The sequence below is a fragment of the Heptranchias perlo genome, chromosome 3 (genome assembly GCF_035084215.1).
Source record: "Heptranchias perlo isolate sHepPer1 chromosome 3, sHepPer1.hap1, whole genome shotgun sequence".
Lineage (NCBI taxonomy): Eukaryota > Metazoa > Chordata > Chondrichthyes > Hexanchiformes > Hexanchidae > Heptranchias > Heptranchias perlo.
The window spans coordinates 135,708,679-135,734,267 of NC_090327.1; the positions used below are offsets into that span (position 1 = coordinate 135,708,679).

Sequence of the window (25,589 nt, forward strand, 5' to 3'; positions counted from 1 at the left end):
TCATGAAACTAAGCAACGTAGTATGCTTCCTGATAGAAGTTCAAACTGTGGTTTAATGTATAACTTTCAATCATAAAATTTGGTACAGCCACACATTCATACTGATTTTTACAATCTGTGCACCTTGCCCATTGGCGTAATTTTAACATTTAGCTGGTGTAAAGATTCCAGTGTGTTTTTTCAATTACAGCACACTTTCTTTAAGCAATTCAAATCTGAGAAATTGGGACACCAACATGTGTCCAAATGGTAACCTTGGCTTGCTGCATCTGTGGGCTCATTCTGGTTTCTGTCTTCCATCAGAACCTTTGGGGAGTTCTTTAAAGTTCCTGGCCCTGGAGGACTGGAAAAGGCTGCCCTTTAATTGGTCACAAACTACCTTTTCCAGTCTTGTAAACGTGAAAGAGCTGAAGCTTCCAGGTTTACAGGCTTCAGGGGAGGGAAAGAATGGGCGGAGGGGGATCTGGATTTGTGTGCATGGGGGGATCTCCTCTTTATGTGGGTTGACTTGTGTATAGCAGTTTTGCATATTGTGTTTCTTTTAAGTCCCACTTTTGGGGTTCACTTTTTCAATGTATGGAGGAGTCTTGTATTTTTGTGTAAAGGGCCTCGCATTATTACCCACTCACTGGTTTTACTGTGTGTATCCTGTCTCTTGATTTAAAAGATTGGCTATCTTTCCAGTAAAGAATGGAACATAAGCTTGTGACCATGACTCCCCCCAAAGTAATGCAACTGAGATTGGAAAATACCAAGTTAAGGCCAAATAGTTGCCCACAGGAATGGAAATGTGGAGTTCTCCATAGCCTACGCTCTTAGTGCCTGGTTTGAGAATACCATTGAGATCAAAGAGCAGGTCTCTGATTTGGTATATAACCCCATTTTGGTGAAATAGAAGAAAACAACTAAAGTGATGTTCTAGCCAGAGTGCGGGGGAAATGTCGGCTCCACATACTAATGTGAATGTTTAGAACACTCTGTTTTGGTTCTTATGGTTCACACTGGAAAACATGTAATTTAAATGTATTTATCCCGTGCAAGTCAATTGCTAAATATGTAATACTAGAGATTTCTATAAACTAAATGGTTGGAGCTTAGACTGATTAACTCTCTTTTGTCTCATGTTAGAATGCTATCTTTCTCTTGCATGTAAAGTGAGATGCATTTTACTTATCATGTTTTTGCACAAGATGATTTCTGGGGGGGTGGTAGAGGGAATTGAGCTAGTCGTGAAGTGACGTTTAGTTATAAATCCATTAAAGAATTAATTGCATGGTGAAGCTTACACTAATAAAGCACTCAAATGCCATATAATTGTATTCTTCAAACCTAAAATTATTGTGGCTATGCGCCCTGCATAGATGGTATAAAATCCAACGTAGGAGATTTTGCCAGCACTTAAGTGCAATCAATTGAACATGCCCTTTGAAAAAGCAACTATAGAAATGATCTCAAAGTATTTAAAATGTTAGAGAGGGCTTCAAGTAGCTAGAGCAACTGCTTGTCTGGAATTTTAGGTTGGGGTCCATTTACTACCACTTAGGTTTTAGTCATTTTTTAAATTCTGTTTTCTTTCATGGTTTTAAAGACGATGATGAAAATATAGCACAGAAAAATGTGGGCATCATACAGAGACCTGTTTATATTCTGGATGCCTCTTTCTTTGCACCCAGCTCCACTCCAAAATTATGCTTAAGAAAGGGACAAAAATGAGGTTGTGGAACCTAGCATGGTGAGAGAAGTTAGAATCATCCAATGGATATTCGGAGCCCATAGAATTGTTCAAGTACGTTTACTTAAGACCAATTGCACAAAAGACTAATCTTGCAGTCTACGGTCAGACCATTGCTCAAGATCCAAACCTTACTGTTCATGCATGGGAAAAATAAGGGACCCATAAACATAACTACAAATCAATATTAATAATTTGACTAACAGGTAATGGTAGCTTCTACATACACGTTGAAATAGAATTGTTATGGCTAGGACACCATAGTAATTTGAGGCCAATAACATTTTAATGTAGATTTCTGGACACTTGCAGTTTCATATCCCAGGCATTGTTGCAGCCCGGGGTGGGGGGCGGTCGCAGTCGGTTTGAGTGTCATTTATTTGTAGACAGCTCAGGCTCCAGGTTCCAGTCCTTTTTATGTAATTATTGATGGCAATGACTTTCATCATTTATTTATTGGAGGGAAGTGCTACAAACCCTAAAATGTCAACTATTTGCCTTAGCCACCTGGCACACAGCTCTCTTTTTGTAATTTTTTCCACATTTGCCTCTAAAATAGCCAGAAATCTAGTCTTCCAGTCAAATTAGCTGACTTTAGATATCATTATCTCTTATAATGGAATAGAATTAAATCACAATTATTCAAGATTAATAAGTTACTATGTTGAATTGTATAGAAAACTTTACAACATGTAGGCTGAAATGGAATGAAGAAACTAGATAATTAAGTTGTAATTCTGTGTATGCACAGTACAATAGGCAGATATGGATACTATTAAGTTTGGTAACGGCAGGCTTGCAAAGTCTTATAGACTAATAAGTGACTAATGCTAGGTGATCACAAATGACAGCATTCATTCATTTTTTTTAAAAAACATCTTTACCAGGTTTCATATTTCAAGTTCAAACAGCAATATGGAGGCATATTTACATGCTTTAGCTGATGCTCGATGTGTCTTTGATATGGCTGTAAGTATCCTATTGGTTTCATGAAATCTTTGATTAACTGTAATACAGTGAAACCTGTACAAATGGACACTTATTGACAGTCCCAAATAACTTGCATTGCAACAGATACAAGCTGTACTTTGAAACCACAGATATTCGCAAATTACGAACCATGGACAGCCTTTAATTCACCAAGTCTGTTTACAACTTGAAATACAGGACACGCAGGTCAGCGTGCAGCGGCAGCAGGTGAAAGAAACGTTTTTTGTGGAATGTGGAACTCTTTACCCAGCATCCACAGTGGCAGAGAAACCGCTGTATCTCTGGAATTGAATGCTTGCACGGCTCTATCCCAGGGACAGAGCAATTTCTCTGCCGCTATGGATGCTGGGTAAAGAACTCCCCATTTGACAAAAGCCGGGGGCACTCCAGCTGTACAGCAGCCACCTTGTCCTGTGCAGGCTGCCACATAGCAGATCCCAGGATCACATGATCACGACATCCCTCCCTCAAGAAAAGGACTGGGATGGCAGTGAACTGGGAAACCCAACAAACAGAAAATGAACTGAAATCACATCCTGGTGGTAGGCCTCCAGAATTAGGCACAATCCCAGGCGAGGGCAAAAAAAGGAATGCTGCAGGAGATACAGCCAATCCCGGGATATTTATCCCATCCAGTTTACTGTACATACAATGACCATTTTAAAAATAAGGACACCTGCAAAAAAAGGACACCTCCATGCAAGTACCTTAGGTGTCCCTAATTTACAGGTTTCACTGTAACATACAATTTGAAGTATCATTTGTTTGCATCACAGTACAGAAATTATCCAATAGAGGGTGCTGCTCTCAAATTAATTCCTGTTGGTTTACTGAATTTGCCTATTGTGAATAGACTGTGGTTAATGGGTCATCTGCTCAGATTTCAAAACATCTATCAAATTAGATGGAAAATATTAAGTGCCACATACTTAGACAGCAGGCAGGTATCATGTGATGCGTTGGGATCCCTGCTTCTTGGCAATTCAGGATCCATTTTTAAAATTTTTCACTCCTGGTTTATAGTCACAATCTGAGCCAAATCAATCATTGATGCTGTAAGTGACTGCCAAGCAACCCAACTTAAAACACGTCTTTGGGTTTTCATTGTGTTAAAAGATTTGTTCAAAACTATTTTCATTTTTAACTTTTAACTGTGGTTTATCCATAGTTTAATCTTTTACCCTTGTATGTCATTTTACAGGAAATGCAGTTTACAAAGCAAGGTAGTTGTTTCAAAGCAAAATTGACTAAAATTTCCTGATTCCTAGTGTTCTCTGTTCTAGGAAGAGTTTGGTTTCAACATGAATCTGCTTGACATTGGAGGTGGATTTTCTGGAGCAGATGGTGAATTACAGCTTGAAAAGGTATGGAAAAGGCTTCGTTCTAATTGGTGTTAAGCATGGGGTAAGATATCCAATATACAATCCCACAGGATAATAGGACGTGGGTAATTTACCCATGTAGTGAATCTCTGCTTCATGGCCAAATGATAAGCACAGAAGAGAATGCAACCTGGATTGCTTTTACACACTTGATAATAGCTGGTTGCAGAGCATCGTCGGCAAAGGCCTGGCAATAGGTTGCCTCCTCTGCTACATATCTTCTCACCAAAAATTCATCTGGAGGCTTATTAATTTCTCCCATAGAATAGGAAAGGCTAATAAGCTGCTTATTAAAAAAAACTTTTTTTAAAAAAAAAGAATTTGACCATTTTAGTATGCTGTTTGCACATAACCTTCATAGCATGATACAGCACAGAAGGAGGCTATTTGGCTCATTGTGCCTGTGCCGGCTCTTTGAAAGAGCTATCCAATTAGTCCCATTCCCCTGCTCTTTCCTCATAGCCCTGTAAATTTTTTCCCTTCAACTATTTATCCAATTCCCTTTTGAAAGTTACTATTGAATCTGCTCCCACCACCCTTCCAGGCAGTGCATTCCAGATCATTACAACTTGCTGCATTAAAAAAAGGTTCTCTGGTTCTTTTACCAATCACCTTAACTCTGTCTTCTGGTTCCTGACACTTCTTCCACTGGAAACAGTTTCTCCTTATTTACTCTATCAAAACCATTCATGATTTTGAACACCTCTATCAAATCTCCTCTTCTCCTTCTCTTCTCTTTAAGGAGAGCAACCCCAGTCTCTCCACATAATTGAAGTCCCTCATCCCTGGTACCATTCTGGTAGATGTCTTCTGCACCCTCTCTAAGGCCTTGACATCCTTCCTAAAGTGTGGTGCCTAGCAGAGGCATAACCAGTGTTTTATAAAGGTTTAGCAAAACATCCTTGCTTTTGTTCTACATTTGAGTTTTGTGCTATTTGCCTTGAAATTATGCCCTGTATACCCAAGTCCAGGTCATTAACATGTAACAAAAAGAGCAGTAGGCCTAATACTGACCCTTGTGGAACACCACTGTATTCTTCCCTCTAGTCTGAAAAACAACCATTCACCACTAATCTCTGCTTTCTGTCCCTTAGCCAATTTTGTATCCACGCTGCCACTGTCCCTTTAATCCCATGGACTTCAATTTTGCTAACAATTCTATTATGTGGTCCTTTATCAAATGCCTTTTGAAAGTCCATATACATATCATCAACTGCACTACCCTCATCAACCCTTTCTGTTACTTCATCAAAGAACTCAATCAAGGTAGTCAAACATGATTTTCCTTTAACAAATCTGTGCTGACTTTCCAAGTGCCACTTACTTTTGACTCACATTATTGTCTCTAAATGTTTCCCCACCACCGACGTTAGACTGACTGGTCTGTAATTGCCGAGTTTATCCCTCTCCCCTTTTTTGAACAGGGGTGTGACATTTGCAGTCCTGCAGTCCTCTGGCACTGCCTCCATATCTAAGGAGGTTTGGAAGACTTTGGCCAGAGCCTCTGCAATTTCTACCTGCACTTCCTTCAGTAACCAAGGATTTCTACTTTTAAGTTCTGCCAATCTTTTAAGTATCTTCCCCTTTATTTTTATCCTATCCAATATCGCTACTTCCTACTCCCTTACTGCTACATTGGCAGCATCCTCTTCCCTACTGAAGACTGATGCGATATATTCACTTAATACTTCAGCCATAACCTCTGCCTCCATAAGAAGACATCCCTACCCTTCTTTTAAATACCCTTTTAATATTTATATGTTTACAAAAGACTTTTGGGTTCCCTTTTACGTTAGAATCATAGAAAATTTATGGCACAGAAGAAGGCCATTCGGCCCATTGTTTCCACGCCGGCAGAAAATGAGCCACCCAGCCGAATCCCACTTTCCAGTACTTGGTCCGTAGCCTTGTAGATCACAGCACTTGAGATGCACAACCAGGTACTTTTTAAATGAGTTGAGGGTTTCTGCCTCTACCATCCTTTCAGGCAGTGAGTTCCAAACCCCCACCACCCTCTGGGTGAAAACATTTTTCCTCAGCTGCCCTGTAATCCTTCCACCAATCACTTTAAATCTATGCCCCCTGGTTATTGACTTCTTTGCTAAGGGAAATAGGTCCTTTCCATCCACTCTATCTAGGGCCCTCATAATTTTGTACACCTCAGTTAAATCACCCCTCAGCCTTCTCTGTTCCGAAGAGAACAACCCCAGCCTATCCAATCTTTCCTCATAGCTAAAATTCTCCAGTCCTGGCAACATCCTCAAATCTCCTCTATCCTCTCTAATGCAATTACATCCTTCCTGTAATGTGACCAGAACTGTACGCAGTACTCAAGCTGTGACCTAACCAGTGTTTTATACAGTTCCAGCATAACCTCCCTGCTCTTAGATTCAGTGATTCAGCTAATAAAGGAAAGTATTCCATATGCCTTCTTAACCACCTTATCTACCTTCAGGGATCTGTGGGCATGCACTCCAAGGTCCCTTTGTTCCTCTACGCCTCTCAGTATCCTCCCATTTATTGTGTACTCCCTTGCCTTGTTTGCCCTCCCCAAATGCATTACCTCACACATCTCTGGATTGAATTCCATTTGCCACTTTTCTGCCCACCTGACCAGTCCATTGATACCTTCCTGCAGTCTACAGCTTTCCTCCTCACTATCAACCACACAGCCAATTTTTGTATTAACTGCAAACTTCTTAATCATGCCCCCAACATTTAAGTCCAAATCATTAATATATAATCACAAAAAGCAAGGGACCTAGTACTGAGCCCTGTGCGGAACCCCACTTGAAGCAGCCTTCCAATCACAAAAACACCGTCTATCATTGCCCTTTGTTTCCTGCCACTGAGCCAGTTTTGGATCCAACTTGCCATTCTCCCTTGGATCCCATGGGCTTGTACTTCTTTGACCAGTCTGCCATGTGGGACCTTGTCAAAAGCCTTGCTAAAATCCACGTAGACTACAACAAATGCATTACCCTCATTGACCCTCCTTGTTACTTCCTCTCAAAATTCAATCAAGTTAGTCAGACACGACCTTCCCTTTACAAATCCGTGCTGACTGTCCTTGATTAACCCGTGCCTTTCTAAGTGACTATTGAAGCTGCCTCCACCACCCTTTCAGGCAGTGCATTCCAGATCATAACCACTCGCTGCACAAAAAAGTTTTTCCTCAAGTCGCCTTTGGTTCTTTTGCCAATCAACCTTAGGTCTGTGTCCTCCTGGTTCTTGACTCTCCTGCCAATAACAGCTTTTCTCTATCTACTCTGTCTTGACCCTTCATGATTTTGAATACCTCTATCAAATCTCCTCTCAACCTTCTCTGCTTTAAGGAGAACAACCCCAGCTTCTCCAGTCTATCCACGTAACTGAAGTCCCTCATCCCTGGAACCAATCTAGTAAATCTTTTCTGTACCCTTTCTAAGGCCTTCACATCCTTCCTGAAATGCGGTACACAGTCTGTAGTTCTGTCTTTGACCCCCTCAACTATATCATCCCTTTCCAGTGCTAGAACAGTTTATTTGATCAATAGTGCCACCCCCTCCTTTCTTTCCTTCCCTATCTTTCCTGAATACCTTGTCGTCTGGAATATTTATTTTCGAATCCTCCCTTTCTTTGAACCAGGTCTCTGTTATTGCCACTATATCATAGTCTCATATGGCAACTTAACCTGCAGCTCACCAACCTTATTTACGTGCATTTATGCACATGCACTCCAAACTCATCTTAGACTGCCTTGCATTTTCCCCCAGGCTGACCCCTCCTATTTCTAAACTATTCTTAACCCTTGTGCTACTTGTCCCTCCCAGTCCTCTGTGTACCTTCTTTATCCCTAACTCCTGAAACTCTGACTGCAGGACCTCAACCCTCTTCCTTCCTATGTCATTGGTTCCCACATGGACCACGACTTCTGGCTGTTTCACCCCCCCGGCAGAGTGTTCTGCACCCTCTCCGAGATGTCCTTTACCCTGGCACCAGGAACGCAACACACCATGAGGGACTCGCGTCGGCAGTTGCAGATACGCCTATCTGTCGCCTTGACTATTGAATTCCCTATAACCATGCATTCCTACACTTCGCTATGCCCCCCGTGCAGTCCTTTGCCCCACGGTGCCCTGCTCCAAGCTGCACTCTTTTGAGGTGTTGTCATCCTTGCCGGTATTCAATACTGAATCGGTTGGTGAGCGACACACTCCCAGAGGATTCCTGCACTGCGTGCCTCTTCCTCCCCCATCGGATGGCCACCCACTTACTGTCCTGAGCTCTCTGTGGTTGTGGGGTGACCACCTCCTGGAACATACGATCCAGGAAAAATCACAGCCTCCCATATGCCCCGCAGTATCTCCAGCCTTGAAGTGTCCTGGAGTTCCCACATGGTGCAGGAATTTCAAATTCTTTTTAGAGTCGACATATACCTCTTATGTTGTTTGTATGTTTTATCTTAGTACTCCTTTAACTCCTATTTATTATTTCTTTATTTACCCTTTTTAAAGATAGTTATTTCTCAGTAAATGATAACCAACTGCAATTAATATTTGAAAAGTGTATACTAAATTTGACTTACCTTAGTCAACGTAGCAGAGGAGCCTGTGACAGCTGTGAAGTCGTTTTTGCAAATTTTCTTTGAATTTGTTTTCTGCTCTCTTGCCGCACCCGGGGTGCTCCACGCTGTGCCACGCTCCTCTGTTGGGCTCTGCTTTATATACTTGGGGCGGCTCCTGTGGTGCTCTGCGCTCTCCCAACGCCATTATTTTTGAAATGGTTTATATTGTTTTTATTATATGCAGATAGTAGTAGTGCATTTGTTCATAAATTAAGCTAGCTATTATTGGTGGTCCTCTATTTAGTGAGCCTAAATGTTAAAAGTGTTGCTTTATGTATAATGCAAATACGTGTATATGGTTGTATTTTAGTCATGAATTTGTCTCCCATTCTAGGTTTTTGATGCCATTAATCCACTCCTTGATATTTACTTCCCTTCTGAAAGCGGCATTAAAATCATTGCTGAACCTGGTAGCTACTATGTGAATTCTGCATTCACTCTAGCAGTTAACATTGTAGCCAAGAAGGCTGTTGCAAGAGATTCACAGGATCGGTCTGCAGGTAATCCCAAGTGTTCCCATCAAGTTTCATTATTAGTAGAATAGTAAGCTATTGACTCTACCCATAGAAAGCATTTATATGATTGTTATATTATACGTTCATAGGATACTTGTATTGCTATCCTATTAATTGTAATAATTGATTGCAGTGGCTCAATTTTAATTATTTTTATTTGATTTTTACTGTGTTAAGTGCCTATGGCTGTTTTTTTTTTAAAAATGTAAATCTTTCTTCCCCCACCTGCACATTGAACAACTCATTGATGGCATGAAACATTTCTAGATCAAATATAACCAGGTTTTAAGCAGAGTTCTTTCTATTCTGCCCCAAAAACATACTTTAATTTACCTACCTTAAAAGAATACTCCCAATCTCAATTGGTTCACTCCCAGTCCTTCTCTTCCTCCATCCTGATTTGCATGTGACCCATTGTTGTAGTTTCCCTGAATGAGAGTGCCACATTATAGGTGGGTTTGTCCTGTGGATTCTTGACTCACTAGGAACTAGATTGAAGCTACTAGAAACTCTCAAAGATAAGAACAGATGAGGGAGGCCATTTGGCTCATCTAGCTCACCCATCCATAGAAACCTACAATTTCTTTCACAACAGCATCTGATTGCTCAAATGATTTGAGAGTTTGTGCTGCCATACCCTACCCAGAAGACAATCCCAGCTATCAATCACTGTGGAAGAAATGCTTCCTGGCCCCATTCCAGAATTTCCCTATTATCAGATTGTACTTAATGTTCCCTCATTATGCATTTGTGGTTTAACTTGAAATAGTTCTCAGGATTAACCCTTTTTATTCCCTGTAGTATCTCGTACATCTCTATAAGGTCTCCTCTCATACTCCCTTTCAAGGCTGAAGAGTTTCTCTAACCTTTTGTTTAAAACTTCAGCTTCCATAGAATCCTGACACTATTAGACAGAGACTGTCATCACATTAGTCTGGGCTGAATTTGACCTCACCAGAAGGACAGTGTATAAATCGATTGACCATCCAGTCCTCGATGGCTGTTTTTATGTTTATAATAAACAAGAAATTAACAAAAATTGAGTTCTGGAAATGAAACATGATTTCCTTATCTCTTACAGTGGTTGAATCCTCCATGAATGATGAGCCATTCTTCATATATTACATAAGTGATGGTGTTTATGGCTCTTTTGCAAACAATTTGTATGGAACTGTGAATACCATTCCAATTCTTCACAAGGTGAGATTATTATTGTATGGAGGGCATTAGGGAGAGAAACTCTGTTGTCAACTTAAATATACTTGATTTTAAGTCTTTTGAATTCATCAAATGAAATTGAGCGTTTACGTGAAGTGTAGGTGTAATTTTGTACTTCAATCTAACAAAACAACTGGCCCCATCAGTTCAGGTTACAATTAGCATACTTCTAGTAGTGCTGTATTATTCCTCAGGTAGCATATCTTGCTTTTGCGAGTGAAAATGAACACAAGCCATCTCCTCAGTTAGAACATAAGAAATAGGAGCAGGAGTAGGCCATCCGGCCCCTCGAGCCTGCTCTGCCATTCAGCAAGATCATGGCTGATCTTCTACCTCAACGCCATTTTCCTGCACCATCTCCATATCCTTTGATGCCTTTAATATCTAGAAATCTATCGAGCTCTGTTTTGAATGTACTCAATAACTGAGCCTCCACAGCCCTCGGGGGTTGAGAATTCCAAAGATTCACCACCCTCTGAGTGAAGAAATCTCTCCTCATCTCAGTCCTAAATGGCCTACCCTTTATTCTGAGACTGTGACCCCTGGTTCTAGAATCCCCAGCCAGGGGAAACATCCTCCTTGCATCTACCCTGTCAACCCCTGTAAGAATTTTGTATGTTTCAACGAGATCACCTCTCATTCTTCTAAACTCGAGAGAATACAGGCCTATTCTACTCAATCTCGCCTCATACGGCAATTCCGCCATCCCAGGAATCAGTCTGGTGAACCTTCGTTGCACTCCCTCTATGGCAAGTATATCCTTTCTTGGTTAAGGAGACCAAAATTGTACACAATACTCCAGGTGCGGTCTCACCAAGGCCCTGTATAATTGCAGACGGTCATCTTTACTCCTGTTCTCAAATCCTCTTGTAGTAAAGGCCATTTGCCTTCCTAATTGCTTACTGGACCTGCATATTAGCTCTCAGTGACTCTTGTACAAAGACAACCAGGTCCCTTTGAACATCAACATTTCCTAATCTCTCACCATTTAAAATATACTCTGCATTTCTGTTTTTCCTACCAAGGTGGATAACTTCACATTTTTCCACATTATATTCCATCTGCCATGTTCTTGCCCACTCACTTAGCCTGTCCATATCCGCTTGAAGCCTCTTTGCATCCTCCTCACAACTCATTCCCACCTAGTTTTGTGTCATCAGTAAACTTGGAAATATTACATTTGGTCCCCTCATCCAAATCATTGATATGGATTGTGAATAGCTGGGGCCCAAGCACTGATCCCTGCAGTACCCCACCAGTCACAGTGTGCCAACCTGAAAAAGACCCGTTTATTCCTACTCTCTGATTTATGTCTGTTAACCAATTCTCAATCCATGCCAATATATTGCCCCAATTCCATGTGCTCTATCATTGTTCACCAACCTCCTGTGTGGTACCTTAGCGAAAACCTTCTGAAAATCTAAATACACCACACCCACTGGTTCCCCCTTATCTATTCTACTAGTTACATCCTCAAAGAGCTTCCAATAGGTTTGTCAAACATGATTTCCCTTTCATAAATCCATGTTGACTCTGCCAAATCCTATTATTATTTTCCAAGTGTCCTGTTTCACATCCTTTATAATAGATTCTAGCATTTTCCCTACTACTGATGTTAGGCTAACCGGTCTGTAGTCCCTGTTTTCTCTCTCCCTCTTCTTAAATAGTGGGGTTACATTTGCTACCCTTCAATCTGCAGGAATCATTCCAGAATCTATAGAATATAGAAGTTAGTTTTGTTTGCATTGAGAATAAGAATATTTTTGCAGATACTGCCTGTAGCCTGAGAACATTTTTAAAGTTCCATCGTTGCTTTTTTCTGGGTAAGTGTGGGATGGCCCACTGCAGCTGAGGAGTCATTCTAATTTGTTCCTTTTTTCCCCGTTAGAAACCTAATTCAGGAGAGCCTGTATTTGCCAGCAGCCTGTGGGGACCATCCTGTGATGGGCTTGATCAAGTTGTGGAACATTGTCTCCTACCTGAACTAAGCGTTGGTGATTGGGTCATCTTTGAAAACATGGGAGCGTACACATTGGAGCAGTCTGCTTTTAGTGAGTTCCAGAGACTACCAGTTTACTGTGTGATGTCAATAAGTGATTGGTAAGTAACCCAAAATTTGAAAATAATATAATGGCCTCGATAATAACCAATTGATTTGACACAAGTTGGTGAAACGATTAGCTGCCTTTTATATGTGCGTCTTTAATTGAGTTTTTTATTGTCTCAGGTACTGGATGCAGGAAGTTGGCTTAACCTTGGAAACATCTGCGAAGAATTTCTCTTGTGTGCCTTGTTTTCAGCTGAGCCAGGAAGAAGGCTTTCCAGCTGCTAGTTTGTCTGGCATCAGTGCTTAAGTTACTGAATTTTGCAGTTCTGTTCAATCGCATGTCTGGTTGACATTCCAACGTGGAAGAAAACCAGTGGAACAATCCTGCTTTGTTTTAAAATTTTTTTGTTAAATTTTAACTCGAACACTTGAAATAGTTAATCGGGACCAGGCAGAAATCAGCTAGAATAACTACAAGTGGTCATGTGGAAAAATTAACATTTTAACCATCTGAAATGAAGCCTGCGAGTTGATGTAACTTTTTACTTTCTCTTTCTCCCTCCCCCCCTCCCCCCTCCCCCACAAACCAACAATAAAATATGCAACAAAATGGATGACTTGGAAGAGGTGGAAACCTATCACTGGGTTCCCTGCTTAAACAGTTTACATGTTCACAATTTTTATACAGATATTCTTGTTATAGATGTCTTGAGGTTTTTTTGCCCATTTAACAGAATAACCAGAGCAATTTGACTTGATGTGTAAAATGTTTAGGATGTGTAAAATATGTGCTTTGTTCTGTAGTTTAATAAATGTAAAATTGCAGCAAACTTTATATGATCTGTTGTCCCTGTTTTGATTTCCAATAAAATTATATAGCTTCATTTCGGCTTTTTATATTAATTGAACATTGAGTTAAAAACAAAATGCAGAACAGACTGGAGCTTGTTAAAGATGAGAAATCATATTCGTTACATTCACACGTACCATTCAACATAAAATATATTGCTATATAAGATGTTAATAAGGTGGCAGGTCAAACATCTTGCATTAAATATAGCAAAGATGCAAATACGTCACGGGTGTTAATATTTGTCAAGCTCAAAATGCTTGCTACTTCAATGAATAGCAGGCAACCAAAACCACTCAGCAACATTAGTCAAACAGCAGGTCATCATCCTTTTTAAGTAGGTTGGCTGGTGTATCCTACCATTTACAAAGAAGTCAGTTCCTTATTTTGGTTTTAATATTGCTAGGCACCTAAATTTTCCTCATGTATACAATACCAATGTGGTTGGTTTCTCTTAATTTAGTTACCCTGTGTGTTTGTTAATAAAATTTAAAGTTCAACTGAGTAAATTTCAAACTACCTCAAATGGAAAAGGAGAACCCAAGCCCTGGCTGACCCAAGGCTGACATACCCTGCTTCCATTTTTTTTAAGCACTAATAATACTTGCATTGATAAAGCTCCTTATTGCATCAAAACATCTGAGTGGTTTACTTTTGTAAACAAAATAGGTTTCACTTGGCTTCCTACTGTCTTCTCTGGAGCTTTTCTTAAATTGCAGTATTTAAAAGCTGTAATTTCCATGGCTACATTTTTTAGGAAATAAATTATTTTTTGTTATTCACATGGCGCAACTGTTGGCCGCATAGGACAAAAAATTGACCTCATTCCCACTAAAAATCTCAGCCCCATGCACTAAAAAATTCCAGTCCTCCACCCACGCTAGAAATCTACGGCCCCTCTATTTTAAAAGTTCCCATATTCAAAATCCAAACCCTCATGCAAAAATTCGAAACTCTGCTATGCAGTTAAAAACAATTGTACACACACACTATCCATACCTCACCTTTTTGCTGTTCCGAGCCTGGTTTGTTTCCTTTCATCTTAAGTGCACCAGTCAGGCAGCTCCTCAAATCCTCATGGCTGGAGAGCTTGAACTGCTCAGCATTCCAACAGAAGGAAGGAAGTGAGCTTTTGAAGTTCTCTGGTAACATCTTGGACACTGCTGCATTAACTAACTGGGGAAATAGATGAGGGACGTGGTCCTTTCAAGACTTTAAGAATTGATAGTTTAAATTTGGACTTGCTTCCAATACATTTTTTTCTTATTCTTACTATATAAGGCAGCTTTCATAGGAAAGGCTACACTTCCTATGATCACCTTACTATGTGCTGATCATATGGGATCTAGCCTGCTCCAGGGCAAACAATTCTCCCTTTATTGTAAATTTGCTTTTGGAATAGTACTCATTACATATCTTCTGAAGTGGTATATCAGCCACTCCAAATGTTTTTTGTAATAGGCTGAACTATTAAAAAGGTTTATTCATGTGTAGTTATTTACAGAAGTGTTTAATAGTAGAAATACAGCAGGTTCAGAAAGGGTTAATTAAGCAAGCCATCTGATGAGATACTTTGAAAATTTCTTTGCGATAAAATGTACTCGAACAAATTGACAGTCTTATGTCTAAAATTAGCATAGAATCTTTGAGGAATTATTTAAGTATATACTTATGGAGCCATCTCCCATCCATGTGCTGTCTCCTTGCAACCAATTTCCAGCAGACAATCCTGTTGAGATTTACAAGGTGAATATACAAGTAAAATAATTCTAGGTCATGAGCTTTAGTGTAACAAATTGAACTGATGCATAAATCTGCAAAAATATTTCACAGAAATTGTTCTGGTAGGACGTCAGCTCTGACAACTTTGCAATTACATTGATATTCTCAACTTTTTGTCACCTTTAAAGGCTCTTAAGTCATCTCGGGCCAATTTTCTAACCATTCACAATCATGATACATTTGTCAATCCACTGTGCCCCCATTTTTTGATCCACAAGAAAAGTACAAAGTGCTGACTTCACATCACCTCAGACTCCCAACATGCAAGATAATATCAACATCATCAGTCAATCTGCAATGCACAGGTCTGTCAAGCAAGTGCCTGATGCTCTGGCAGAACAAATAACAGCGAATAGTATGCTGCATATCTTCCATCAAATGGTAAGATTGCCTAAAGTGTGGGGCACCATTGTTGGTACACAGTGCTTCTGCATACATACAATAGCTGTGCATGCATGAACTGCAAGCCCATCTGCAGTCTGAGACCATGAGCAGAGGATCATGCAAGTCAATGGCTGCTTTGCTGGCAGCAGTTCAGATGTATTTATTGTAATCCATTGATCCACAAGGAAAAGTGCAAAGTTAGTTCCTTTGAGCCATGGCTTACGAAACTACTACAACCATGAATAGTTAAGCACATACAACGAGGTGCATGCAGCTATTAGAATCATATAATAGGCATATTAAAGCAGCACTATACCTTTACTGATCTCATACATCAACAACAACTTGTGGTGCTTTGAACATAGTTAAATGTCCCAAGGCCCTTCACAGGAGCATTATCAGACAAAATTTGAACTGAGCCACATAGGGAGATATTAGGACAGGTGACCAAAAGCTTGGTCAAAGAGGTAGGTTTTAAGGAGGAGAGAGAGGTAGAGAAGTGGCGAGGTTTGGGGAGGGAATTCCAGAGCTTAGGGCCTAGACAGCTGAAGGCACGACCGTCAATGGTGCAGCAAAGGAAAACGGGGATGCACAAGATTTCTGGAAGTGGTTACAGGGATAGGGAGGGGTGAGGCCATGAAGGGATTTGAACACACGGATGAGAATTTAAAATTTGACCTACAATACAGCCCAGCCAAAGTCTCCAGGGTTGTCATAGTATGCTGCATATCTGCCATCTAATGAGATAACTGTAGAGCACTCAGGAGGAGGAGGACCAGCCACGGTAAATTTTGCATGTCTCTACTCCCAATGCAAAGCCTCACTTGATGAAGGTGAGAATTGGAGAAACATGCACAGAAATCATAATGTCTGATTTTAGGGTGATTATTTTTTGTGAAAATTGAGAGTGCTATGAGTTGTGTGTGCTGACTTCCCTGTCTTCTCTCTCTGTGCTGCCTTTGAGTGGGACTCTTTGCCAGGAGCAAAGCCTCACAAAACCTAACCCATTATCCAACACTGCCAAGAACACTTTATGGATATAGAGTTGAACTTTAAGAGTAACCAAATTTTATTTCCCTAAATGTGTGTATGTAACATTTTTTTTACTCCAGTGCTTCCCCTTTGTGACAGTGTATAATTTGGATAATCTAGAACCTACAAGTGGTAAGAGGAACTGATGTGACTGGCTGCTGCGTGCTTGAGGAAGTGGAGCTCACAACTCCTCAGGCTCTGCCTCATTACTCCTTCTTCTGACCTTTCCTGACCCACCTCTTGCACCTGATGGGATAACTATGCAGCATACAACACTCTACTATCATTTTGGAGATCTTTCTAGCGCTTTACAGCAAAACACCCTCCACCCTATCCAGATAGCAGTATCTTTGTTTCAGCATGCCTTTTGCTCTATTTGTATCTTTGTGGAGCCATGCTCCTCATTTTATTTCTTGAATTCCACACTCAGTCATTGGCAACGACTCAGGAGGGTATTTCTGGTTGCTCAAGATCTATTCATCAACATAAAATCTTACAGCGCAGGAGGCCATTCGGCCTGTCGCGCCTGTGCCGGCTCTTTGAAAGAGCTGTCCAATTCAGTCCCATTCCCCAACTTTTTCTCCATAACTCTGCAAATTAGTCCTCTTCAAGTACATGTCCAATTGCCTTTTGAAAACTCCTATGGAATCTGCTTCCAACACCTTTTCAGGTAGAGCATTCCAGATTTTAACAACCCTCCATGTAAAAATAATTTCTCCTCATTTCCCTCCAGTTCTTTTGCCAATCATTTTAAATCTATGACCTCTGGTTATCAACCCACTTGCCAGTGCAAAAAATTTCTCCCTAGTTGCTCTATCAAAACCCCTCATTATTTTGAATACCTCTATTAGATCTCCCCTTAACCTTCTCTGCTCTAAGGAGAACAATCCCAGCTTCTCCAATCTCTCCACATAACTGAAGTCCCTCATCCCTGGTATCATCCTGATAAACCTCCTCTGTACCCTCTCCAAGACCTTGGCATCCTTCCAAAAGTGTGATGCCCAGAATTGTACACAATACTCCGGTTGAGGCCTAACCAGTGATTTGTAAAGGTTTAGCATAACTTCCTTGTTTTTGTATTCAATGCCCCTAGTTACAAAGCCAAGTATCCAATAAACTTTAAAAACTGCCTTATCAACTTGCCCTGACAGCTTCAAAGATTTGTGAATAAGCACCTCCAGGTCCCTCTGCTCTTGTACCCCCCCTCATAATATTACCATTTAGATTATACTGCTTCTCAATGTTGTTCCTCCCAAAGTGGATCACTTCACCCTAATCCGCTTTAAATTGCATCTGCTGTGTGTCTACCCATTTCATCAGTCTGTCTGTCTATGTCCTCCTGAAGTCTGCTACTATCCTCCTCACTATTTACTATGTTGCCAAGTTTTGCATCATCCGCAATTGTATTCTCTATACCCAAGTCCAGGTCATTTATATATAACAAGAAAAGCAATGGTCCTAATACCAATCCCTGGGGGACCTCACTGCATACTTCTCTCCAGTCAGAAAAACATCTGTTCACCACTAGTCTCTGCCTCTTATCTCTTAGCCACGTACCCAAATTACCACTGTCCCTTTAATCCCGTATACTTCTATTTTCTGAATAAGTCTGTTAAGTGATACTTTATCAAATGCTTTTTGAAAGTCCATATTCATCAACCCTCTCTGATACTTCATCAAAGAACTCAATCAGGTTAGTCAGACACAATTTGCCTTTAACAAATCCATGCTGGCTATCCCTTATTAACCCATGCTTCTCCAATTGGTGAGAATTAATTTTGTCCTTGACAACGGTCTCTAGAAGTTTTCCCACCACTGATGTTAGACTGACTGGCCTGCAGTTACCACATTTTTCTCTACTCTTTTTCAAACAGCGGTGTAATAATTGCAATCCTCCAGTCCTCTAGAGCCACTCCCATATCCAAGGACAATAGAAAGATTGTGGTCAGAGCGTTTGCTATCTCCACCCTTGCTTCCCTCAGCAACCTAGGATGCATCCCATCTGGCCGGGTGAGTTGTTAACTTTGAGTGATGCCAACCTATTTAGCACCTCCTTCCTATCTATTTTCATCCAATATCTCTACTCCCTCCTCCTCTACTGCGACATTAACTTCATTTGTGAAGACAGATGCAAAATACTCATTCAGTAGCTCAGTAATGCCCTCTGCCTCCACAAGAAGATTTTGTTCTTAGTCCCTAAGCGGCCCCACCACTCCTTTAATTATCCTTTTTTATTTGTTCATGGGATGTGGGCATCGCTGGCAAAGCCAGCATTTATTGCCCATCCCTAATTGCCCTTGAGAAGGTGGTGGTGAGCTGCCTTCTTGAACCACTGCAGTCCGTGTTGTGAAGGTTCTCCCACAGTGCTGTTAGGACGGGAGTTCCAGGATTTTGACCCAGCGACGATGAAGGAATAGCGATATATTTCCAAGTCGGGATGGTGTGTGACTTGGAGGGGAACGTGCAGGTGATGTTGTTCCCATGTGCCTGCTGCCCTTGTCCTTCCAGGTGGTAGAGGTCGCGTGTTTGTGAGGTACTGTCGAAGAAGCCTATCCTTTTACATTTTATATGTTTATTAAAGGTTGTTGGATTCCCTTTTATGTTACCCACTAATCTTTTCTCATATTCTCTCTTTGCCCTTATATCCTTTTTCAATTTCTCCCTGCACTCTCTGTATTGTACCTGGTTTTCTATTGTGTTCTCTACCTGACATTTATCATAAACCTCCCGTTTCTGTTTTATTTTAACCTCTATTTCCATTATCATCCAGAGAGCTCTAGCTTTGGATGCCCTATTTTTCCTCCTTATGGGAATGTTTGGTTTGTACTGAACTATCTCCACCTTGAAGGTCTGCCATAGTTCATTTACTGTTTTCTTGGCCAATCTTTGTTTCCAGTCCACCTGTGCTCGATCCCTTCTCAAATCACTGAAATTGCCTCTCTTCCAGTTGGCTATTTTCACTATTGATTTTTCTTTGTCCCTTTCCATAACTACTTTAAACCTAATTATATTATGATCACTATTACCCAGATGTTCTCCCACTGGAACACATTTCACTTGCTCTACTTCATTCCCCAGAACTATGTCCAGCACTGCTTCCTTCTTTGTTGGGCTAGAAAAGTACTGATTAAAAAATTCACCTGTACACCTTTTAGGAATTCTTCACCCTCCTTGCCCTTTACTCTGTTTATTTCCCAGTCTATATTAGGGTAATTGAAGTCTCCTACTATTACTGCTCTATTATTTTTACATTTCTCTGAAATTTGCGGACAGATTTGCTCCTCTATCTCCTTCTCACTATTTGGGGGTCTATAATAAACACCCAGCAATGTAACAGCTCCTTTTCTGTTTCTTAACTCTAACCAAATAGATTCAGTCTTTGAACCCTCCAGTATATTGGCCCTCGGTAGAACTGTGATACTTGATCAATACTGCCACCCACCCCCTTCCTTTCCCTATCCCTTCCTTATCCTTCTAGAATACATTGTAGCCAGGAATGATTAGCCCATGTTTAAGCCTGGTCTCTGTTACAGCCACTATATTATAACCCCATGTGGCAACTTGTGCCTGCAGCTCACCAACCTTATTTGTAACACTCCTCACATTAACACATCCATGCATTCCAACACCATGCTAGTCCGCTTTTTTCCTCCATCTAATTCCTGCTCTTTCTACACTATTCTTTATTCTGTTGCTATTTGTTCCTGCTAGTTTTCTATGCACCTTGACTCTCCTCTCTGCTGCTGCGTCCTGGTTCCCCTCCCCCTGCCAAATTAGTTTAAACCCTCCCCCAAAGCACTAGTTAACCTACCCGCGAGGATAAGGGCAGAAATGCCTTGAAATAATGATGGAACTAGTGACTGGAATAAATAAATGCATTGTGATAAATTCCAAGGTACCTAGCATCCACCTGCATCACGTAATTCTAACGGTCACATATAAACTGGATATTGATGGTGGCAGTCCCTCCAATTCATAAACACCATTTCATTGCTGAAAGGAGCCCATATGACCACACAAGTTCCATTAATGAGGCGACCTTGGGAAGCCAGTCATTCTTTTAAAAAACAGTGAAAAGCCCCCTCTTGCTGATGGTTGTTGTCTTTAGGAAAAGTGATGAAGTCCTTCATCCTGCCAAACAATGTTATCAAGTGACCTGATGTATGCAGTGGTGCACACTGCAGACCGGCTAATCTGACAGTTGGCCCCTGAGGCAGCTTGAAAGGAGCCAGTAACATGGCAGTTCAAAGCGGTAGTCACTTGCAAAGCGGTAGTAACATTCAGATCCCGCCCAGCTGTGGACGAGGCGAAACGGAAACGGAAAAGAGACTGATCCTCGGACCTGTCCAGTAACTGTGACATTGTCTGTACATCCGAATCCGTGGGCAGGAGCAGGATTTTGAGCCCCCCCCTCTGATGCAAGTACATCTCTTCATGTCTAGAACTCTTCATCCCCTAGCTCCCTGAGGGCAAGAGGAATTACCAAGGGAATGCCTATCCTATGTTGCAGGGGCAGATCCCCAGAACAGTAGAGGCAGGTACAAAAAATAAGCAAAAAGCAGCAACAAAGAGAATTGGCCCAAAACCAATGAAAACTCCAGCAATGAGCTAATTCGAGTTAAGAAACAGAAACATATTTTTTGCAAAATGTTACCTCGCTGTGACTTGCAATGGAAAAGGACATTACAGGGGAGAAATTGGATAGGGCCTGTTTTTGGGCGTGGATAGCATGATCTGCTATTACCCCGCGCCCAATGGCCCCTGCGCAGGCAGGACGAGACTTTCCTCAGGTCTAAGGACTTTACATGCTTCCAGCGTTCGTTATCTGCGCCTGCGCTAACTCCTATACCAAGATAGAGTCCTAGCGCATGGCACACTGGAAACGTGCGTGCGCAGCCAAGAGGCCATCTTGGCACTTCGGGGGGCCGCGTAGCGCCAAAACAACGGGCGCTACACGGCCCAAGATATTGTTACATCTTTAACAATATTTGTACTGCAGACCAGAAAGTCCATTTCCCTTGGTGTACCAAGTGATCTTGGAGTAGCCTGTTTTGCACAGCAATGACATCATGCCGGTGTAGAGAGCCAGTGGGAAAAATGGGGCAGGGAAACTCCTCCCTCATTAACTTGTTCTTCAAAGCTTTTAATGGTGCCTGATTTTCCATCTCTCTCCTGTGCTAACGGTGCTTGGGAACTAAAATTCTCTCATGATGTAAAACAAGACAGATCCTTCACATGACTTCCCTCCCCCTTGATTGTTGGTATTATTACTGTGAAATGGACAGGAATTGTACGTATGGTGTCGTCTTGCACCAAAGCTGTGGATGTTGCCTGACTGGCATCGCATTGCCCGTGTTGGCCCTGGTGACAGTGGCTGAACATTGTGCACAGGCTTTGCCGCTGACTGTTGCCACTTGTTTGACCACTGTCTTAGCTGAAGCAGTTGTATCATGAGAAGCTTGCTCTTCTCCCAGTTGACATGCTAAATATATAATGTCTTGTATCCTTCCCTTGAGCAGACAAGACACATGAGGCTACCTTGTCGCAGATGAGGTGTGTTGTTGAACCATTATCATGCTGTGTTGGGTGTCTGTGTTTGACTGATAGAAACAGGAGGAGGCCATTCAACCCATCAAGCCTATTCAATTAGATCTGTATCTTAACTCTATTTACCCACCTTGGTTCTGTAACCCTTAACACCCTTACCTAACAAAAATCTATCAATCTCAGTTTTGAAATTTTCAATTGGCCCCCAGCCTCTACAGCTTTTTGGGTGAGAGAGTTCCAGATTTCCACTACCCTTTGTTTGAAGAAGTGCTTCCTGACATCACCCCTGAATGGCCTAACTCGATTTTTAAGCTTTTGCCCCCTTGTTCTGGACTCCATGCCAGAGAAAAGAGTTTCTCTCGATCTACCCTATGAATTCCTTTAATCGTCTTAAACATCTCAATTAGATCATCCCATGATCTTCTATACTCAAGGGATTACAAGACTAGTCTATGCAACCTGGCCTCATAATTTAACCCTTTAAGCTCCGGTATCATTCTGGTGAATCTGTGCTGCACCCCCTCCAAGGCCAATATCTCCTTCCTGAGGTGCGGTGCCCAGAACTGAATGCTGTACTCCAGATGGAGTCTAATCAGAGTTTTATACAACTGTAACATAACTTCCACCCCTTTGTATTCCAGCCCCCTTGAGATAAAGGCCAACATTCTATTTGCCTTTTAAATTATTTTTTTGTACCTGTCTGCTAGCTTTTAGTGTTTTCTGTGCTTGGACCTCTAAATCTCTCTGCTCCTCCTCAGTTCCTAGCTTCTCACCATTTAGAAAGTACTTTGATCTATCTTTCTTAGGTCCAAAGTGGATGACCTCACACTTCCCCACATTCAACTTCATCTTCCACAGTTTTTCCCATTCACTTACATAGTTACATTGATTCTACAGCACAGAAACAGGCCATTCGGCCCAACAGGTCCATTCCGGTGTTTATGCTCCACACGAGCCTCCTCCCACCTCTCTTCATCTAACCCTACCAGCGTATCCTTCTATTCCTTTCTCCCTCATGTGTTTATTTAGTTTTCCCTTAAATGCATCTATGCTATTTGCCTCAAACACTCCATGTGGTAGTGAGTTCCACATTCTAACCACTCTCTGGGTAAAGAAGTTTCTCCTGAATTGGATTTATTAGTGACGATCTTACATTGATGACCTCTAGTTTTGGTCTCCCCCACAAGTGGAAACATCTTCTCTACGTCTACCCTATCAAACCCTTTCATAATTTTAAAGACCTCTATCAGGTCATCCCTCAGTTTTCTCTTTTCTCGAGAAAAGGGCCCCAGCCTGTTCAGCCTTTTCTGATAAGGATATTCTCTCAGTTCTGGTATCATCCTTGTGAATCATTTTTGCACCTTCTCCAATGCCTCTATATCCTTTTTATAATATGGAGATCGGAATTCTTCACAGTACTCAGTGTGGTCTAACCAAGGTTTTGTACAAGTTTAACATAACTTCTCTGCTTTTCAATTCTATCCTTCTAGAAATGAACCCCAGTGCTTGGTTTGCTTTTTTTATGGCCTTATTAACCTGTGTTGCTACGTTTAGTGATTTGTGTATCTGTACCCCCAGATCCCTCTGCTCCTCTACCCCATTCTTCCTACCAAAATGCACCACCTCACTCATTTGCCAATTATACACCCATTCTGCAAGTTTATTAACGTCTTGTATTTTGTCGCAGTCCTCCTCAGTATTAACTTTACCCCCCAATTTGGTGTCATCCACAAATTTTGATATTGTACTTCCGATTCCCAAGTCTAAATTGTTTATGTAAATTGTGAACAACAGTGATCCCAGCTCAGTTCCCTGTGGAACACCACTTTCCATCTTTTGCCAGTCTGAGTAGCTACCCTTAACTCTCTGTTTTCTGTTTTGTAGCCAACTTGCTATCCATTCTGCTACATATCCCCTGACTCCATATGCTCTGATCTTAGTGGTGAGTCTACCACTTAATCTGTCAATGTCCCTTTGCAACTTTCTGCTCCCATCTACACTATTTGCTGTGCCTCCTAACCTGGTGTCATCAGCAAACTTGGATATACGGCTCTCTATTCCTTTGTCTAAGTCATTTAAAAATATAGTGAAAAGCTGAGGTCATAGTACAGATCCCCGGGGGACACCACTATTCACATCCTGCCAATTTGATTACATACCCATTATCCCTACTTTCTGTCTCCCACTTCCTAACCAATTCCCTACCCACGTCAATCGGTTTGCCTTCAATTCCATGCGCTCTCATTTTTGTTAACAGTCTCTTATGTGGAACCTTATCGAATGGAAGTCCATATAAATAACATCCATAGACACTCCTTTACCTACCACGTTAGTTACCGCCTCAAAAAATTCAACTTGCTCCGTTAGACATGACTCACCCTTTACAAATCCATGCTGGCTCTCTCTGATCAGTTCATATTTGTCCAAGTGCTCAGTCACTCTGTCCCTAATAACAGATTCGAGTAACTGATAACATGTCCCCAGATTAAATGATCCTGTAAGCTCTGAATGTACTGTGAGGTCAGTGCTCTTACTCCATCTCCAGGCAGCCCTCTGTGGAGGGTAAGCAGACTGAGTCCTACCCAGCTATGTTTGGCTCACTATACTCAAGCTGCTCCAGACAGCCATGTACTGAATGACGCTCTATTGGTACCTTGCTGCCACTCCACATGCCTCTGTTGTGCTTGAAGTTAAAGCAGCAGATCTACTGTCTATGAACAGATTGGCCACCTGATTCTTTCAAAGTGAGTGAAGCATCTGCTTCTATACAATGCCATCAGCAGCCATTGTAGCTGACTACACTGCGTATAGCACAGGATGGACTCCCTTTTCCAGATCTAGCTCCCTTCTCATTAAGCAATTTGGCCATGCCTCCCTTATGCTGAAACTACTACTTCTTTTACACCCATCCAAATAGGATATTCTAGTAGCGCCGTAGCTAGGGGTACATAGAATAGAATCATAGAATCATAGAAGTTACAACATGGAAACAGGCCCTTTGGCCCAACATGTCCATGTCGCCCAGTTTATACCACTAAGCTAGTCCCAATTGCCTGCACTTGGCCCATATCCCTCTATACCCATCTTACCCATGTAACTGTCCAAATGCTTTTTAAAAGACAAAATTGTACCCGCCTCCACTACTGCCTCTGGCAGCTCATTCCAACATCTGTTGTTTCCCCCAAAAAAGCATGAATGCAGACAGTGCTGCCCTTTATATATTGATCGTTCCACATCAGATGCAGTTGTACTGTAGGAACATTGCATTGGCGAGGTGGTCTGCACTCTCAGTGTTGACCTGCTTTATCCTTCCAACAGGCTCCTGGGCCACTGGAACTTGCCAGTTTTTCATGCCATGGGCTACCGATTTGCTATCGCTCGTTTTGTGCTATTGCCGAAAACCAGTTGTTACCCTCCACATTTTTTTAGTTTGCATACATTCCTCGCGATCATACATACAAATTGTACCATATTCTCTGCACCCAGAGATACACAGCAGATTCA

General features: G+C 41.5%; 1 protein-coding gene across 2 annotated transcripts in view; it reads left to right on the top strand.

Moving 5' to 3' along the window:
• The window catches only part of LOC137320246 (antizyme inhibitor 1-like), a 53,195-nt gene extending 39,870 nt beyond the window's left edge, over positions 1 to 13,325 (top strand). For both annotated transcript variants that reach the window (XM_067982014.1, XM_067982015.1), the window contains exons 7-12: positions 2,620 to 2,701; positions 4,006 to 4,086; positions 9,045 to 9,210; positions 10,307 to 10,425; positions 12,332 to 12,543; positions 12,671 to 13,325. In XM_067982014.1, the coding sequence (XP_067838115.1) occupies positions 2,620 to 2,701; positions 4,006 to 4,086; positions 9,045 to 9,210; positions 10,307 to 10,425; positions 12,332 to 12,543; positions 12,671 to 12,797 (787 nt within the window). In that variant the 3' untranslated portion in view covers positions 12,798 to 13,325. The remainder of the gene's footprint in view (positions 1 to 2,619; positions 2,702 to 4,005; positions 4,087 to 9,044; positions 9,211 to 10,306; positions 10,426 to 12,331; positions 12,544 to 12,670) is intronic.
• The last annotated feature ends 12,264 nt before the right edge of the window (positions 13,326 to 25,589 follow it).